The sequence below is a fragment of the Ochlerotatus camptorhynchus genome, unplaced genomic scaffold, assembly GCF_037179485.1.
Source record: "Ochlerotatus camptorhynchus isolate MF236.1 unplaced genomic scaffold, CSIRO-AGI_Acam_v1.1 ptg000096l, whole genome shotgun sequence".
Lineage (NCBI taxonomy): Eukaryota > Metazoa > Arthropoda > Insecta > Diptera > Culicidae > Ochlerotatus > Ochlerotatus camptorhynchus.
This window is the reverse complement of record NW_027040586.1, coordinates 2,378,223-2,398,709: the sequence shown is the minus strand read 5'-3', so window position 1 is coordinate 2,398,709 and position 20,487 is coordinate 2,378,223. Positions and strand designations below refer to the sequence as shown.

At 44.2% G+C, this 20,487-nt stretch overlaps 1 protein-coding gene across 1 annotated transcript; it reads left to right on the top strand.

Moving 5' to 3' along the window:
* The first annotated feature begins 323 nt into the window (after positions 1–323).
* On the top strand, positions 324–17,189 carry CenB1A (Centaurin beta 1A). Its single transcript, XM_065218967.1, has 4 exons — positions 324–799; positions 13,937–14,965; positions 15,029–15,253; positions 15,393–17,189. Exons 1-4 carry the CDS (start codon positions 717–719, stop codon positions 16,795–16,797), a joined length of 2,742 nt encoding a protein of 913 aa, XP_065075039.1. The 5' UTR covers positions 324–716; the 3' UTR covers positions 16,798–17,189.
* Positions 17,190–20,487: the final 3,298 nt, after the last annotated feature.

The following is a 20,487-nucleotide window of genomic DNA, read 5'->3' as shown; positions in this document are numbered from 1 at the left end:
GGGAATCTCCTTTATCAACCTATATATTGCAAAAATAGCGTGAAATTTGTTTTTATAGCAGTGAAAGTCGATTAAGAGAATCGATCAAAGTACATAGATCCTGTTCTGGGACGTCTAAATAGATCCTGTTGAAATATTCATCGAGAAATCCTACCGCACCTCTTTCTGGTAGATGAGGCAAATGTAGTCAGCCGCGAATGAATTCCTTATGCTGAATTCATTCAAAAGTAAACACACAACATCAGTGCTGATTTTTATTCATTCTTGCATGACTCATTCATAAAACATAGCTTTTGACAGCTTACATACCTAAACGTAAAATTTCGATACATACATCATCAGGCGCAGAGCATTTTTGTTTCGGAGTTGGATGCGCAAGCAGTGAAAGTTTTTTGCAGTTTACTCCCTGTTTATCGCATTATTTCACGGATTACGTTACGTTATTGCTAGTACAAGTGCAGTGAAATCGTTTCAATGTCACATTCGTAGTGTCCAGAGTGGAGCAGGATCTGTTTTTTTTAGGGAAACCTTTTTCGTACGTGACCGAGCCGTGCCCATTTGCGTTCGTCATCGCAATTATTAGTTCCAACTGCAGCTGCTGTGTACAGAATACACGGAAAGCAACAAGATTAGGCTGTAGCTGCTAGGTTGTTCCTGTTTTACATGTCGGTTTAGCTAAATATGCTTTCGAGTCGGAACTAGAGAAGCCCAGTTGGATGATATCTCGCAAAGAAAACTCCCCCATCATGACGTGTAAAATTGATTTCAGCGAGTGCTTGAAGGATTCTCCAAAGTTTAGGTGAGTACCTACGTCGTTCCCTTTGGTTCTTTGTTTTTGGATAATTATCATGTTCGACTGACAGCGTCATCAACTGTGGGCCCAACCAACAGGCACTAATGTTAATGTCTTGGGTAAATATTTAATAACCTTGCCATGTCCCTGAATAAGTTTCTAGAATGACTATTAAATATCAATAATACATTTTATAATAAGCACATTGATATCAATAGTTTAATTGAATATGCAAGGTAAACATTTCTGAATTTTAGGAATTTAGAACTCATGAAAGAGTATGCCAGGTGCTTTATTTTGTATGCCGTAAGACGGGGTAACATATTTTGAATATACAGAAAATAATGACTAGAATATTTTTTCTTGAACTCCTGGAGTAAGGTGTAAATAACATTAATCATTTGTTTTATTTAAATAGTGCTGTAAAGTTATATGCCATAAATAGTAGAAACACGTTTTCAAAAATGTCCATAGGTAAACAAAAGTTTGAACACACTTTGATGTGGATAGACGAGGGTAACACGCGATCTTTAAATATACCGTCGACCCCCGCTAATCTGGCACTTCATAGATATTAACGGGGTTCATTTTTAATTTGCACTTCTAGTAACCCTATCAGCATCAGAAATGCATGTTTCTGGTAAACTCATTTGCTGTTTTTTTTATTCAGAGTTCCGTTTCGCAATGTTCCATTTCGCTTTCCTCAATTCCATATACTGTATGACGTTTGAGCAATTTTTGAGTTTGCACGGCATGCAAATTAACGGGGTTCAAATTAAAAAGTGTTCAGATTAAAAACGGTCAGATTAGCGGGGGTCCACGGTACATACGAAATACATTGTGATCATAACCAAGTGTACTCCTAATAGCTACGTTACATCTAGATATTTTAAAATATTTTAACCGAATTTATGTTTTTGCCCAATGTTATATAAGGTTTAGGATTGGTCTATTTTTTATTTAATTTTAATAAAATTAGATATTAATTTCAATCAACCATTTCCATGAAAGTCGTGAATATATCATTGATGAATATATTCTTATGATTAAAATTTGTTTTGCTTGCTAATGTTGTAAGGTAGGGAACGAACAATAATTAATCTGATGTTTTAGCCCAATGTCACCCCTAGGGGAACTAGGGGCAAGAAGGTCAACCGGGGAAGAGTGTCACCCTCAATATATCTTGAAAATGAACACATTTCAATCCTATCTCATCATGAATCAATGTATGGTATTCCTTTTTGGTGATTTATTGAAAAGCTAATTTTTTAAAAGAATAGTGTCAAAAACCACAGTGAAGGATACATTTATTCATACAAACAGGCCGCCATTACCGAGCATGGAAAGCTGGATACATAATTCGTGTATTGCCAACCCTAATAAAAATAACATTAACGAACGATAACCCAAATGATTGAACTATTCCACAAATGGTTTGGATGATACCCGAACACGTCGTTAAGCAAATTACATTTATAACATTTTTTTTTGGGAAGGTTCATTCCCATTAGCTTTATGGAGCCGAAGTTCAATTTTTGTTTAACAAAGTTTTCTTAAAACTAATTATAATGGAACGCGAGCTTGTCCGAAGTTAGAGATAACAATTGCATACTTGACCAAACAAAATGCCCGATTTCGTGATAACCGTCGCGAAGGTCTTTCGAACAGTGATTGGACATAAGCCTTGACATAACGCGTATAAAAAAGTCGCGACCCATGTACACCCCTTTTTTTTCCTTGATTTGTTTTCCGTCGGTCTTGTTTTCCGTGCTGAGCACCAATGCTACCGACGACAGGAAGGCAGCTCCCACACCTGGACCCTACATATCGACCCATCAAACTCATGAACCGGGACCAACGGCTTTGCTTCCCTCCCTAGGCGTCATCAGAGACGTTATGCCTCAGAACATCCCGGTGGCGCCGACTGGTATTGAACCCAGGCCTGTTGGGGTGAGAGGTAATCACGCTTACTACTACACCACCGGCGCCGCTTAAGTTCAAACCTTTGGTTCAGTATATATAGGTTTGTTCGACACCAGTGGGAGAATAGAATGTAACTATCTTTCCAAATCACTATAATTGCCAGTTGACGATCACTTGCTGACGAGCAATAGAGAAAAAATCGTTACAGGCGATTTGACGCTCATAGGTATCGTCTTCCATAGCGCCTACCTTAGCCAGCGAGTCCGCTTTCTCATTACCCGGAATAGAGCAATGAGATGGGACCCAAATTAAGGTGATATTATAAGAGAAAGCACTCAATTTCGATCGTAATTCAAACAATAAATACTAAGTAGGCGAGGAGTGCTTAATGGGCCTGAAGTAGTGGTTAGAAGGCAGTGGGGCAATTCGCCCTACCGTGTGAGGCGAGAGTAACTGTCACTAAAGAAAATGGTCATAACATGGAACGCTCGCATGAATGTTTGTTATCAGTATATTTCAGATAAGTAGTATATGGTATAAAATGTAACCTTCAATTGAGCTTAGTAAAATTTAAATCTTTCCTCTTTCCCATAATTACCAACCACATTCGTTGAGAATCGTTATCACATTAGGCAGGAACGTTTCAGTATCAGTACTTCTGGAGTCCTGGCGGTGCATTTAGGCCCTGATTTAGGAAAGATTTTTCCAAGCATTAATTTCTTGCGCCTTTATAATGTTGCATTCACTCGGAAAGATTTCAGCTTCTAGAAGATGTCACACGACCGTTGATTTTTTAAATCGGCTTTCGCGTAGGTACACTAAAAAAATATTCAAGTGTAAATAGTATAAAAATGCATAGCTTGGTATAAAGAGAGCGAATGCAAACTTAGTATAAAATTGGTTAATGCACTCAAATGTATAAAGTGCGAGCATCTGAATGATGTTTAATAGGGTTTTATTGGGCCAAATGTATTAGAGCCACCGACGAACCGACATGCCACTGGAGCATTTCGTTTGTCCACAATTCGATTTGTCAAATGAGTGATTCGATTTCTCAAACGGGCAATCAGATCTTTCAAACGGACGATCAGTTCTGCCAAAAGAGGCGAGACGTAAACCAAGTCAATATAGAGCTTTTTGACGTTTAATCGGCGCACACTAATGGACCATTTAAATTGAAGGAGTGCAAGCAAGAGGGAAACAGATTAGTGGGAAAACAAACCATCAATTCATCCCTGTGTGCAAGATAGAGAAAGACGATTAAACGTCAAAAAGGTCTATAACTTTAACGTGTGTTCGTGTCCTTGCTCACGATATGACGCGATCGGATGAGTAGATGGCGGTAGTGTTTAACGTATTTTAGATACGGCGTCTTGAGCAAGAATTTGAATGTAGCTTCTATGAGCTGCCACGTCGGTTCGTCGGTGTTAGAGCTCCCATCGACTTATTTTCGTTTGCTTAAATTGTAAACAAATATAAATGTGCAAATTTTAGGTTTATTGCGATAAAATATAAATAGGGGAAATGGATGTAATGTCGGCCTAAATGCCCCTAATTTGGGCCCATGCATAAATTCAGCAATCGACTAAATTTTCAATAGCAACCAAAAATATCCATTAGTACCGTCCCAATGACGCGTTCACCTAGATAAAATTGATAAATAGTAGATTTTTAGCGATGGGCCCAATCTTAGATCCATAGGCCAACATTAGAGCCATTTCCCCTAGCATTAAATTAAATTATAATTTATTCATGAAACCATTGTCCAACATCTCGACACTGTGTCCTCCTCTTACTGAAGAATCATCTGGATGCCAGTTGTCCAACCGCTTCAAGGAGAAGGACAAGTAGAAACGCAGTTGCGGTAGACTCCCTTTACTAGAACACAACTCCAGATTGGTTCTTTTGTTTGGTTTCAAACTGAAGGCAGATCGGTTCTTAAAGGGTGTCCACGATGAAATTGCCATACACAAAATTGATTCGCAAAATTCGAGTTTTCATCCGATTGCCATCAAATTTTCAGGGATTGAGAAATAACTATTAAACTTCATTTTACCATTTACTCGTATTTTATTTACAGTCCATACGCAAATGCCCGCACCTTGGCCTTAACCCCGGCCATAAGATTCTGCACAACCTGTGAATCAACCGTTTTTTGCATGTAAACCCATACTTTCTTCAGTTCCTCGACTGTCTTCACTACCTTAGGTCGTTTAAGAAGGTGCTGCTTCATAATCGCCCAGTACTTCTCGATGGGGCGGAGCTCTGGAGTGTTGGGAGGGTTGAACATTTTCGGCACGAAATTGACCTTATTGTCCGCATACCACTTCAGCACGTCCTTGGAGTAGTGGCATGAGGCCAAATCCGGCCAGACGATTGTTGGGACGTTGTGGGCCTTCAGGAGAGGAAGCAGCCGCTTCTGGAGGCACTCTTTTATGTACACCTGTCCGTTCATCGTGTCCTGGGTCACGAAAGGTGCACTCCGCTTCCCGCACGTGCAGATGGCTTGCCAAACCAGGAATTTCTTCGCAAATTTGGACATCTTCTGAGTGCGGACATGCTCCGGAACGCTGAACTTATCCTTGGCCGTGAAAAACAGGTTGCCGGGGATCTATTTGAAGTCGGCCTTCACATATGTTTCGTCGTCCATGATGCAGCATTCAACTTTCGTCAGCATGTTGAGATACAACTTCCTGGCACGGGTTTTGGCGGACTTGTTCTGCTTCTCGTCGCGATTAGGGGCCTTTTGTATCTTGAACGTTCGAAGCCCAGCCTTAGTTTTGGCCTTCTGGACAAAACTTCGGCTTAGGTGCAGCTTCTTAGCCACATCCCTAACGGAGGCGTTCGGATTTCGGTTGAAGGCCCCAACTACGCGGTTGTGATGTTTGGTGTTGTACGGAATACTTTTTCCTTCACTTCTGGGCTTCCGATCGGTGGTCAACCGTTCCTCGAACCGCTTAATCACTCGCGACACCGTGGAATTCGCGATTCCCAACGTTTTAGCGATGGAACGATGCGAGAGATCCTTGTTCTCGTGATGAATGCGCAAGATTTTATCACGCACGAGCTGTTCTTTCTCTCTCTCTCTCTCTCTCTTCTCCTTTTCCTTTATTTAACGTCGGTCTCTGTTCCGCAATCTAGTGCCAATCACCGACGGACATCGATTGCCATCCATTGACGGCAACCGAATGTGCAGGAAGGCAGCTTCCACACCTGCGTAGGATATCGCACCCATTCACAACCATACATGGGCCGGGACCAACGGCTTTACTTCCCTTCCGAAGGAAGACGTGACCAGAGATTTTTATGCCTCAGAAAAATCCCACCGACCTCGGCTGGGATTGAACCCAGACCCATTGGGGTGTTAGAAAGCAGTCACGCTTACCACTACACCACCGGCGCCGGCGAGCTGTTCTTTCGACTCCATTTCCGCGAGTTTTGATCACAGGACTTTAAAACTTGCAGGATGTAAATAATGCACTATGAACTAAATCCATCCAAATTTTCATTAAATTCTACCCAACGGTTAAAAAGTTAGAGCAATTTCATAGTGTGGCAATTTCATCGTGGACGCCCTTTATTTGATCCGATTCGCTAAGTTAAGTCCTCCGTGATCCATCCCACCTGATCCACTAGTGAGTATCGCCCTTCTTGTCGGCAGCCCGCTGAAAGTCGTCCATCGTCATGGTTGCAATCGGTGATCGGACGAAGGCAAAATTATCGATAATTGTAGTCTCGTCACCCGACTGACTGTTGTTCCGATTACCACCACTAGGCTCAACTCACGATCTCTATCAAAGCTTTTGGAAATTCGTGCTCCCCATGCTCCGCACAATTCATTTAAAATTTGAACGCGGGGCAGTTCGAGCCCGAATTTCCAAAAGCTTCAGCCGCATTGATTAAGAAACACTACGTAGATGATTACTACTATAGTGTAGATTCAGTGGAAGAAGCAATCAAGATTGCTACTGAAGTAAAACTATTCCATTCTCGTGGAGGTTTCCACATCAGAAGTTGGGTGTCTAATTCCCCAAGATTCTTGGAAGCAATAAGGGAACACTCGGCGACGTCTGCTGTACATTTTCATCAAGATAAGGAGATACTGACAGAACGCGTCCTTGGAATTGTGTGGGACCCAAAGGACGATGTCCTTTCTTTCTCTACGGCAACTCGTGACGAATATCAATCTATGCTACAAGGGATTGGCAGACCCTCCAAAACGATTGTGTTGAGCTTGGTGATGTCAATGTTCGACCGTCTTGGTTTGCTGTCACCATTTACGGTGTACGGGTGGATGTTAATACAAGATGTGTGGAGAACCGGCTGCGGGTGGGATGATCGCATCGACGATTAATCGTTTGAGAAGTGGATTCGATGGACCTAAGTGCTGCCAAAGTTATACGGACATCGAAGATCTTCAACTTCACATCGTTACAGACGCCAGCAAGGGTCATACGGATGCGCAGCGTATTTTCGGGCGATAGTCAACAGAAACATACAATGCGCATTGGTGACGAACCGTGTAAAAGTGGCCCCATTGAAGCCTTGAACGCCTTGAACTACAAGCTGCAGTATTAGGAGCGCGCTTAGCAAAAACGGTGCCAACCAATCATTCATTCCAGATTAGACAACAGTTTTTCTGGACTGACTCTACAACCGTATTGTCCTGGATTACTTCCGAATTGCGAAGGTACAAGGAGTTCGTCGGATTACGCATCGGGGACATCCTTACGCTTACCAAGCTATGTGAGTGGCGCTGGGTCCCTACAAGGCTAAACGTAGCAGACCAATTAACGAAGTGGACCAGTGATCCCGAGTTGAACTCGGACAGTCAGTGGTTTACAGGACCCGAGTTTCTATACCGAGATGAGGAAGTTATCTATTCTCTATCGAAGTTCTCCGCATCTCTAAGTGGACCGTTGTGGTTCGCACGATAGCTACTGTCTTCAGATTTAAATCCAACTGTCGTGCAAAGATGAACGGTTTGCCGATCGAAACACTAAAGGCTACGAATAAGCAAGCGAAGATCATCAAACCCAGAAACTTTCCAGTGCAACGAATGCCATTGAAGCAGGTTGAGTACGAGAAGGTGGAACGAAGCTTAATCAAGATGGCGCAAGCTGAATCGTTCGGTGAATAGGTCAAAGTATTAACAAAGAATACGAATGTGACCGCGGAGCATAGATTGCAGATCGAAAAATCGAGCTTTCTATACAGGCCGGCACCTTTCATCGATGAAGACGGAATTCTGCGTTCCTATCGTTCGCCCTTCGTTTTCCCATAGTGCTGCCGAAACAACATGCAGTTACAATGAATATCGTTTAACACTATCAAGAACGATTCGGTCATGGATATCGAGAGACAGTGAAGAATGAGTTGCGGCAAAGGTTCTTCATACAGGCGGTAGGAGCAGTAATTACCAGGGTAGCTAGTGACTGTCTATGGTGCAGGATAAAAAAAAAACCGTCCACAAATCCCTAGAATGGCGGCACTACCGGTACAAAGACTAACTCCATTTTTAAGACCCTTTAGCTACGTGGGCGTGGATTATCTTAGGCCGTTTGTAGTCACAGTTGGCCGTCACAGTGAGAAGAGGGGGATAGTTTTATTCATATGTTTGGTCGTCAGATCAATTCATCTCGAGGTCGCTCATTCGTTAACTACGCAGTCTTGTTTGATGGCAATTCGCCGATTCGTTGGTCGACGTGGTCTACCGAAGGAATTTTTTTCGTACAACGTAACAAATGTAAGAGGTTCAAGCAAGGAGATAGTGGACAATATTCACAGCATAGATCAAGAATGCGCCGATGAGTTCCCGTCAGCTCGAACAAAGTGGACGTTCAATCCACTTGCCTCTCCCCACATGGGGGGAGTTTGGGAAAGACGTGTGAGGTCCGTGAAGGAAGTACTGGTAGCGATTGATGAAGGAAGGCGTTTTACTGACAAAATCCTGCTCATCTCGATCGCTGAAGCTGAAGACATTATAAATTATCGGCCGCTTACGTACTTGAGCCAAGGAACTGATAATGCGGAAACACTTAGACCTAACCATTTTCTTCGGGGCAGTTCACCGAATGAACCACAATCGGTGCTACCTCCGGTAAACCCAGCGGAAGCTCTACGGGACTCGTTCAAGAGATCGCAGCAGTTAGCCAACGAGATGTGAAACAGGTGGATAAAGGAATACGTGCCGTCGATTAGTCAACGAAACAAGTGGTTCGGAGAGGCCAAAAATCTGAAGGTTGAAGGCGATCTAGTCTACATAGTCGACGGAGACAAACGAAAGTGCTGGATACGCTGAATTGTGGAGCAGCCAATAGTAGCCGGTGATGGAAGAGTTCGACAAGCGTTGGTTCGAACCAACAGTGGTGTATTGAAGCGGGTTGTTGCGAAGCTCTCTATGATGGAGATCAGCGATGGTGACACTGTTCCAGAGGTGAACGCTGCACCAGGATCACGGGCCGGGGTGTGTTCCGATGACCACCACTAGGCTCAACGAGCGATCCGTACCAGAGGCAACTCGGAGCAGCATGAACAACCCAAGTTCACCTTTTTGCAATATAAGGCTAATATGCGGCTAATATACACACTAAGATTTTTTTACAGGAGTCAGTATTTTTTTACTGGGTTTTTGAATTGCTGAAAAAGTCGGTAAAAATTCAAATGACCGTTATCCGTAAGGAATCAATGAAAACGACCAACTTTATTTTCTATCATTAAATGGGGTTAACAGAACTAAGTATGTACAAGTTCAGAACAAATTTACTCATTAATAAATTTTCCACAGATTTTTAAACTTTTACCGAACAGTTCCGCAATTCAAAAACTCAGTAAAACCGTACTGACTCGATTAGTGTGTAAAGCTTATCATGCCCTATGTTAGCCGTGTATCAGCCTTATATTGTAAAAAGGCGAATTAGCGGGCTTCTTGGTTACTTGGGAAGAAAGCGCATACGTAAGACCGTAATCGAAACAAAAAAAAAATATTATTCACCGAACGTGGTAGCGTGGTTTTATTAAAAAAATTGTAATTCCTCTATAATAGTTACTTACCTTACCAATCAGGCTAAGGCCTTGTTGTCCTCTGCTGTCCGAAGAAGTCGTCTCCTCTCTACTCGATCCATGGCCACAGTTCGCCAGCCTCGTAGTCTGCGAAGGGTCCGCAGGTCGCCTTCTACTTGGTCGATCCACCTTGCCCGCTGCGCGCCTCTTCTTCTTGTTCCTGTTGGGTCGCTTTCTAGAACCATTTTCACTGGGTCGTCGTGCGGCATTCTTACGACGTGCCCAGCCCACCGTAGTCGCCCAATTTTTGCAATGTGGACGATGGATGGTTCTCCCAGCAGCTGGTGCAATTCGTGGTTCATTCGCCTCCTCCACGTTCCGTCATCCATCTGCACTCCACCGTAGATGGTACGCAACACCTTCCGTTCGAAAACACCAAGGGCGCGTTGGTCCTCCACGAGCATAGTCCAGGTCTCGTGGCCGTAAAGGACCACCGGTCTAATCAGCGTCTTGTAGACAGTCAACTTCGTGCGGCGGCGAATTTTATTCGACCGGAGCGTCCTCCGGAGTCCATAGTAGGCACGATTCCCTGCCATAATGCGTCTTTGAATTTCTCTGCTGGTATCATTTTCGGCGGTCACCAGTGAGCCCAAATACACGAACTCATCGACCACCTCGATTTCGTCACCGTCAATCTGAACTCGGGGTGGAAGGCTAACATTGTCTTCCCTAGAACCTCTTGCTTTCATGTATTTTGTCTTTGATGCGTTGATGGCAAGTCCAATCCGTCTAGCTTCAGCCTTCAGTCTGATGTACGTTTCCGCCATCATTCAAAGTTCCGTGCCATGATGTCAATGTCATCGGCGAAACCAAGGAGCTGGATGGACTTCCTGAATATCGTGCCACTCGTGTCTATCCCAGCTCTTCTGATCACACCTTCTAACGCGATGTTGAACAGCAGACATGAAAGTCCATCACCCTGCCGTAACCCCCTTCGAGATTCAAAGGGACTCGAGAGTGTCCCCGATACTCGAACAACGCACATCACTCGATCCATCGTCGCCTTGACCAATCGCGTCAGTTTATCCGGAAATCCGTACTCGTGCATAATCTGCCATAGCTGATCTCGATCGATTGTGTCGTATGTGGATTTGAAATCGATGAACAAATGATGTGTGGGCACGTTGTATTCGCGGCATTTCTGCAGAACCTGCCGAATCGCGAAAATTTGGTCCGTGGTAGCGCGGGCACCCATAAATCCCGCCTGGTACTGCCCCACGAACTCTCTTGCATATGGTGACAGACGGCGGCATAGAATTTGGGAGAGTACCTTGTAGACGGCGCTCAGCAGTGTGGTCGCGCGGTATTTGCAGCAATCCAACTTGTCGCCCTTTTTGTAGATTGGGCATACGACACCTTCCATCCACTCCTCCGGTAATATCTCCTCCTCCCAAATCTTGGCAATTACCCAGTGCAGCGCTCTAGCCAGTGGTTCACCACCGTATTTCAATAGTTCACTTGGTAGTTGATCTACACCAGTTGCTTTGTTGTTCTTCAGCCGACCGATCTCCTCCTCAACTTCTTGAAGATCAGGGGCCGGTGTTGCAGCATTCTCGCCCGTGCTGCATTCTTCTCCTCTACTAACAGTTTGCATTCGCCGTCAAACCAGTCATTTCTTCGGTCCGGAATTGCAGTACCTAGTGCCGCTGCAGCAGTACTACCTATGGCTGAACGGATGTCCCTCCAGCCATCTTCAAGAGAAGCTGCGCCAAGCTGCTCTTCCGTGGGTAGTGCAACTTCCAGCTGCTGCGCGTAGTCCTGGGCAACTCCGGTGTCCCGTAGTTGCTCAATGTTGGGTCGTGGCGTTCGACTTCGACGTGTGTTATGCACCGTCGAGAGTTTTGAGCGCATGCATACTGCAACTAGGTAGTGGTCCGAATCTATGTTCGCACTGCGGTACGTGCGGACGTTGATAATGTCGGAGAAGAATTTCCCGTCGATTAGAACGTGATCGATTTGGTTTTCTGTGTGTTGGTCAGGTGATCTCCAGGTGGCTTTGTGGATATCCTTGCGAGGGAAAAAGGTACTTCGAACTACCATACCCCGGGAGGCTGCAAAGTTCACGCATCGTTGGCCGTTGTCGTTCGATACGGCATGCAGGCTGTTTGGCCCGATTGCCGGTCTATACATTGCCTCCCGTCCTACCTGAGCGTTCATGTCGCCGATGACGATTTTGACGTCCCGTTGCGAACAGCCGTCGTACACCTGCTCCAGCTGCGCATAGAACGCTTCTTTCTCGTCGTCGGGTCTCCCTTCGTGTGGGCAGTGCACGTTGATAATGCTGTAGTTGAAGAAACGGCCCTTAATCCTCAACTTGCACATCCTCGCGTTGATCGGCTGCCAACCAATCACGCGTTGGCGCATCTTACCCAGCACTACAAAGCCGGTTCCCAGCTCGTTGGTGGTGCCACAGCTCTGGTAGAAAGTAGCCGCTCAATGCCCGCTTTTCCATACCTTTTGTCCCGTCCAGCAAAGTTCCTGCAGTGCTACGACTTCGAAGTTGCGTGGTTGAAGTTCGTCATAGATTAACCTATCGCAACCCGGGAAGCCGAGCGATTTGCAGTTCCATGTTCCGAGTTTCCAATCGTAGTCCTTATTTCGTCGCGTAGGTCTGTGCCGATTGTTCCGATCCGTATTTCTTTCTTCGGTATTTGCAACTTTGTTTTTTTTTTTTTTTTTAGGGCGGCTTGTTGGGCCTGCCCCAACCCCCTGTCTCGCCGGGGGACCGTCGTGCACAGCTCTGTTTAGAGTCCCACGCTGGCACTAGGACGGTGATCAGCTGCTCCTAACATGGAGAACAGACGCCGTTTTGAGCCGCACCTCCATGGTGAGCAGACGCTCAGGTTTGGTGAAGCATTTCCTCTATCACCGTACTATGGTTACCGCGCCAGTGTTCGCGTCGCACCTCTTCACTTTGCTATTGCCGGACTGGCAACATTGCCCAGGCTACGCCAACCAGCTGTGTCCATGTTTCAGCTGGTAGTCTGAAATAACTCACCATTTTGTAGCCCAAATCTATAATAGTACAAAGGTGAAATAAAATCATAATTTATTGAAAGTTAGTGATAATTGTTATAGCACAAGTTAGATACATTGAATTTGTTGGCGTTTACTACTTAAAACTAACTAAAATCTAACTAAATAGGTTACCTAACTTAAGATATAAAGTGTGAAGATACACGATTAGTTTACAGTAAGTCCTTCCTTTTCTTATTAACTAGCTTATATTCTAAGATTATGTACAATTGAGTGAAAATTATGTACCACCTACTATACAATTTTGTGCAATAGGGATTCGATGGTTGTTTAGTTTACAAGACTTGAATAATAGTTCAAATTATTTAAAATCAAAATCATTAGAAATCCCGTTGCGTGAATCGCCAGGACGGAATTTAAATTTCATTTTGATTACTTGGACAGGCTTAACTACATGCAAATTTGTCTATTCATCTTTGATCTGATCCAGTGATTCGCCACTGGGTAGACCATTCAAGACAACCTTGAACAGACGTTCCGCTTTAGTGTCGTAAGTGAAAAAAATGTGTTGCTTCTCAGTAAGATACTGGAGATGACATTTGAATCCGTCCAATGTTTCAGCCAATACACTGTAATAACCCCGGCGATCAATTTGAAGTGAAAACTTGAATTTGACAAAGTTCAAAAGTTCCTTGCAAAGAGCATGGAAATCGGAAGTGGTTACCACAATAGGGGGGACCTTTTCCTTCTTGGCATTCGGCCGGGAAAGTTTATTCAAATTTTGCCCGGATGATGAATCATTCTCATCATCCGTGAGCATATCAAATTGATTGGTCAAATGAATTTCATCAGAAGGGGGTGTGAATATCCAGATATCCACCAAGGGAATCGCCCAGTGTACGTAACACACAACCTACTCGCACGAATTGTTGATTTTGAATGAAGGCGCAGGGCATATGACTTCGAGCTGTTGTGTGCTCCTTTATGTTCGTTCCACATCGCTCATCGCTCGGTCGGCAGGCAAAATATTGATCGAATACCATTTGTATTGCATGTCGTATTTCAGTTCTCTGAATGATGATTCATTAGACCGAATGCCACTTTAGTTTACTTTTTTTTTTAACCTTGATTGCATGCTACTTTCGTTCCATAAAAAAACTAAATGCATTTCTGTTATTACAGGCTACGCCTTGAACAGGAAGAAAATGAAATCGATCACTTGGAGCAAAAGCTAGAAAAAGTAATTAAAATGTGCAGTCTCTCCGTCGATAGTGGCAAAGAATACATAAGAAATCAGAGCGCTTTCGCAACATCTCTGTGGGACCTGCAGAAGCACTTTCAAGAGGACAAATCCTCCACCAGTGCTCTAACCAAGCTGATCCATTGCCTACAGGAAATGAACAAATTTCACACAACTCTTCTGGATCAAGCGAGCCGAACGGTGCTGAAAAACCTGACGAGCTTTTTGAAAAAGGATGTCAAAGAGGTGAAAGATTATAAACACATTTTCACGAAAGTGTCGGAAAACCTAGACGTAGCCGTCTACAAGAATGCGCAGGTCAACAAGAATCGTCCGGTAGACATCGTCGAAGCGGAAAATCTACTCTCTGCCACGAAATCATGCTACAACCATGCCGCTCTGGATTACGTCAACTATATCACCATGTTACAGAATCGAAAACGGCATGAGATTCTAGCAACCATCCTGAGCTATATTCAAGCCTGTAGCACCTACTTCCACCAGGGATCAGATCTCTGTGAAGATTTTGGCGGATTTTTCAAAACTCTCGACGAAGAAATAAGTAACATGCGAGCGGAATACAACGTACTGGATAAGCAGATGCAGAACCGCCACACTTGTGTGAACGAGCTTTTGGACAGCGGGGAGAAGTCACTTTCTTCATCGACCGGTACTCCATCGTTGATTTCGAATGCTTCCTCAGCGGGCGAAAGCTCAGATCAGCGAGCTTCCCAACCGTACACCAACAGACCGTTGAATCACATGGAAGGCTATCTGTTCAAGAGAACGTCCAACGCGTTCAAGACCTGGAACAGGCGATGGTTTTGCATGCGGGACAATCAGTTATTCTACAGAAAACGAATGGGCGAAGAACTGCCCACGGTCATGGAAGAGGATCTACGGTTGTGTACGGTGCGTCTGCTGTCTGATTCTGATCGCCGGTTTTGCTTCGAGGTTATTTCTCCCACCAAGTAGGATTTATTTCTATCCCATACAAGGCTCTGTTGTGTATCAGTTTGGTTTATTTTTTCTAGATCTCACATCCTGCAAGCGGATTCGGAGGCAATGCTGAAAGCTTGGTTTAAGGCGCTACAGAAAGGAATCGATTCGGCTATCCAGTACCATAGTCCGTACAGCAGTGATATGCGTGGCATTGCCAGTCAATCGCCTACCAACGAGGGAACACCCGGTAGCCCCAGTGGCGATGGCCCCTCAGGAGTCGGAAAAGCAGGCAAACCGAGAAAAAGCGTTAAGAAAATGTAAGTACACATACAGTATTGGCATCTTTTTGATAACCTCAAGCAAGCATCTGATGTTTGAGTTTTTAGCATTATTTTCTGTGATTATCACAAATATTGGAACAGTTAAATTGCCATTGGTTTTGTCATTTCATTACAGTAACTGGACCCAAATTCTAAGAATCCCCGGAAACTCACGCTGCTGTGATTGCGGCAACACAGATCCCAAGTGGGCTTCAATCAACCTCGGCATTACCCTATGCATAGCGTGTTCGGGAGTGCACCGAAGCCTGGGAGTGCACTACAGCAAGGTCCGTTCGCTAACGTTGGACGTATGGGAACCGGAAATACTTCGGGTCATGATAGAGCTAGGCAATGACGTCATCAATCGGGTGTACGAGGCTAATACGGCAAAAGTAAACAAGTTTGACCGAGCAACGGATAATTGTGAAATATCGGTTCGCGAAGCATGGATCAAGGCCAAGTATATCGATCGGAAGTTTGTACTTGCACTGGACAGCACTGGTGGATTGGTACTGGACCCAACGCCAACAAGCACGTCTTCATCTACTCTATCGTTCAAAAGTTTGGACAATGATAGCTCAAAATATCCGGAAAAGTGGAGTATCAAAAAGCTGAGACGGAGAAGTTATCGCAAGCTGCTCAGGACGAAGAAAAATGAAGAAGCGGCCGAAGAAACGTCCAGTGGCGCAAACACCGATACGGACCCGGACGCCGATGAAAAAGACGTTAATCTAAACATTCCAAAGAAATTCAACGACATTTTATTGATTGGAGAAACTATTATCGAAAATGATCATAATCTGATGGACGAACATCTCTTGCTGCTTAATTCGGACCAGGAATCTACTAGCGGTGAGGAGGATAACGGAATCATGGAGTGTGAAGATTTCGACAAGTTAAATCCAAACTATCTCCTATACAAAGCAGCCAGTGGTCATAATTTGCCAGTCATGTGTCAAGCTATGGCACTTGGGGCGGACAAAAATTGGACCAACCCGGACGAGCTCGATCGGACGGCCTTGCATGCTGCGATACTCTCGGGGTCGGTTATGTCCTGTGAATTTCTTCTCATCAACGGTTGCAACATCAATACCACCGATAGGACCGGATACACAGCTCTCCATCTGGCGGCAGAAAACGGTTCCACTGCCCAGGCATATTTACTCCTCAAACACAAAGCCAAATATGACATTCAGGCTGTGAATAACAAACTTCCAATCGACATAGCTGTAGAGAGAACCGACGCTGACATCGTGACACTGTTGAGATTAGCTCAACTGAACGACGAAATCGGTCCCGGTGAGGAAGGGGGCCACTACTTGGGTGGAGATTCCACCTACAACGATGTGATGAATGATTTTTCCCACCTCACTAGCAATCAACCCTACCGGTTACAGAAGAATCGAAACGCAGGAGGCGCTACGCCTGTCGATTCCAGTTTAATTTCAATTGCATCATCCTCCACTAGTGCTTCCACGGTTGCTCTAGCAGGGACAACCCCTGTGACCGATCTGGACGACGACGACGACGACGGTAAATAGGTATGATTCGTTATTTGGGGATTCTCGAATACATACTGATTCAATATTAAGGGCAAATATTAATTATTGAACGAATTGCAAAACCGGTACGGTCTGCATAGGCTTTCAGTTTTACTGGGAACTGCTATGGATAATGCAAACTTTGTACTTATGGTATTTAGAAAATGAGATCGTTCGCGATAATTACCTACATACCTACTTTAAATAATATACAAACTGGCAACGAATGAAGTTTTAAACTCAGCGTTTTCTGAGCATTTATACAAATTTAAATCCTGTTTTTTTTTTGGCTTGAATTACAGAAGCATTTAGTAAGATTTCTTGGCTTTTTAAGAAAACTTTATTCCACCAATGACCGGTTTTTTGTATGCATTTATATTACTTACCTTACCAATCAGGCTAAGGCCTTGTTGTCCTCTGCTGTCCGAAGAAGTCGTCTCCACTCTACTCGATCCATGGCCACAGTTCGCCAGCCTCGTAGTCTGCGAAGGGTCCGCAGGTCACCTTCTACTTGGTTGATCCACCTTGCCCGCTGCGCGCCTCTTCTTCTTGTTCCTGTTGGGTCGCTTTCTAGAACCATTTTCACTGGGTCGTCGTGCGGCATTCTTACGACGTGCCCAGCCCACCGTAGTCGCCCAATTTTTGCAATGTGGACGATGGATGGTTCTCCCAGCAGCTGGTGCAATTCGTGGTTCATTCGCCTCCTCCACGTTCCGTCATCCATCTGCACTCCACTGTAGATGGTACGCAACACCTTCCGTTCGAAAACACCAAGGGCGCGTTGGTCCTCCACGAGCATAGTCCCGGTCTCGTGGCCGTAAAGGACCACCGGTCTAATCAGCGTCTTATAGACAGTCAACTTCGTGCGGCGGCGAATTTTATTCGACCGGAGCGTCCTCCGGAGTCCAAAGTATGCATTTATATGGCGTTACTTATTTGGTTTGGAATGGAAATGCTAACACCTTGTAGAGCTAACATTTCGTCGATAGAGTGCGAGCTCTTCTCCCCATATCGAGGGCAAACGGTCGTGGGATCTTCTCCGGATGGAGATTCTGTTCACCATTCTAGGGATTGTGCATGGGTCCTGGTGGGAGTTCCGAATTCACTACGACATCATAAAAAAATGAAGTACGAGGTCATGAAAAAGTTCTAAACGAAAAACTGGATCTACTCAGTTCTTTCCCACCTTCGGTCTAATAAGGCATTCCATGAGATAGCTGCGGTCAGCTGTTTTTTTTTTTGTTTACCGAGAAGTTTTGACAGTTCACAGTTGAAGTGACAGATCTTTTCCTTTGAAAATAGCTTTGTGTATATTTACATCTTGCATCGGCATCACCTGATTACTCACACACTCACAGCTTTTTAGCTGTCAGAATAACTGCGAAACGTATCATGGCTCACCTTATGGTCCATCACTAGTTTTAACCAAGGAGGCGACTGCACCTGGTCCCTACATATCGGACCCGTCAACACAAGGGCCGGGATCAACGATTTTACTTCCCTTCCAAATTAAGACGCGGCCAGATTTTTTCGGCTCTAAAAATCCCAACGACCTCGGCTGGGATGGAGCCCAGGCTTACTGGGGTGAGCGAAAGCTACGCTTACCGCCCATAGCGTTTTTGTTTAGAGATAAGCGCCACTTTTGGTTAATCGTCAGTAATTCTTTGGGATGTGTTGCGTGCTGAAGACTAGGAAAATATTATTTTTCAATAGATTAAAGGTTTGCGAGTATTTTTCATAGACCTCACAATTAACTTGTTGTTTATGAAACTCCATTCGGAAGCTAATCGGCACGTTTATAATTGATTTAGATACTTAGCTAGACTTTCATTTGGCCTTTTATAAAAAAGTTATGCAAGCCTTTTTTATTTTTATTCTGCTTCCTAATTCTTTTACTTAACGTCGGTCTCTGTTCCGAAATCGAGTGCCAATTAACGACATGCATCGATCGCCATTTATTGACGGCAATCGAATGCCAGGAAGGCGGCTTCTACACCTGGTAGATATCCATCACACCATCAATAATTTCAAAAGGTAACTAAAAATTCAAACAGATGATGATTCATCCAGATTTGATTCAACGTCTTCCACAAACATCTAGATGGGAGTTTACCATCAATCATGCTGTCATTGGTTGAAAGGTACAGTAGCAGTATAGTCGCTATATTTATAGTCTGGCGGATAGAATTTCGATCTATCAAAAATCGGAACCAATTCAATATATTGTAGACCAACAATCGAAAAGGTATTAACTTTTGTAAACACTACGTTGATTATTATTTCCACGACAATCGAACGCAAATTACCAGCATCGTCGGACAGGGGAAACTTTCCCCAACCCAAAGATAGTGTTAGTTTGCGTAGGCAAGCCTTGAATCACGAGAAAACGATTTCCGAAGTTCTGTTCGCAATAACTAATGTGCTCTTTTCTGTTGTTGGTCGTGATTTTCTCGATTGGTTCCGCTATTTGACAGCTCAATTGGTTCCCGAGATATTTGTCAGACTATGAATATAGTGATTATAAGTAGCAGCAACTCCCCAAACCTTTGTCTCCTTGAGATCGTTAAGTTGACGATGACGGAAGCACAGACTGTGGTAGAGAAAAACAATAGCTGCAATTTCAAAAACCATCGACTAGATGCTTGCGTCAGATGGCAACTTGAGTGTGTAACAATCGATAGAAACGTTTCCGCACATCAGAGGTCCATGAGCGAATCGGCGATCATTCCTTTTGCCAGTGCGGTGGCGGAGGGAAACACCCCTCACCGCCCCTCCCTCATCAACAGGTGAGTTTTGTGAAGGGAATGCTCGATCCGATTCGTACCTGCCTCAAAAGTGTCCTTTACTCGATTTCTACTTTCTATATACAATTTTCAAACTGCCGTACTATAACGAAACTATCAATTCTATGGGGGGGTTGGTTGGAAATGCTAACATGAAGCTTTAGTGTGATGATTTATTAGCTAGAGAATGATCTTTAGAAGAGGGTAGGTGGATAGTTCCGTTAGAGTACGGCAGTATGAAAATTGAATAGAAGTTGAAAATGAGCGAAGGGCCATTAAAGCGACAGTTTACAAGATAGACGCACATTTTTGCCTAGCCCGTACGATGTACGCGGGGACTTGAAGTATGTCTCCAAGTCCACAGGCAAAAATGTGCGTCCCTCCTGTTGCTCATAAACTGACTGCGGCTGTGGAATAGTTCTAGCGACGTTTTCATCACTACCTAAAGCCCCACGTTGGGAGAGCATTTCCAGTCGATGGTGTGTTATAATGCAGTTCTTCTTTACCCAACTATTGTGTTGCTCCTCTCGTCATGACCAACGTGATCATCTCAGAGAGAAAGCAGTAGGGTGGTTGTTGCGTGCTGTACCATCATCAGCATTGTTGACGGCTACTCCCGCCTTGAGTTGTTACATTCAAAGTGTTTTTTATGTTACTTCATACGCGAAGTTAACGATTTTCAGAGTTGGTTGGAAATGCTAACATGAAGCTTTAGTGTGATGATTTATTAGCTAGAGAATGATCTTTAGAAGAGGGTAGGTGGATAGTTCCGTTAGAGTACGGCAGTATGAAAATTGAATAGAAGTTGAAAATGAGCGAAGGGCCATTAAAGCGACAGTTTACAAGATAGACGCACATTTTTGCCTAGCCCGTACGATGTACGCGGGGACTTGAAGTATGTCTCCAA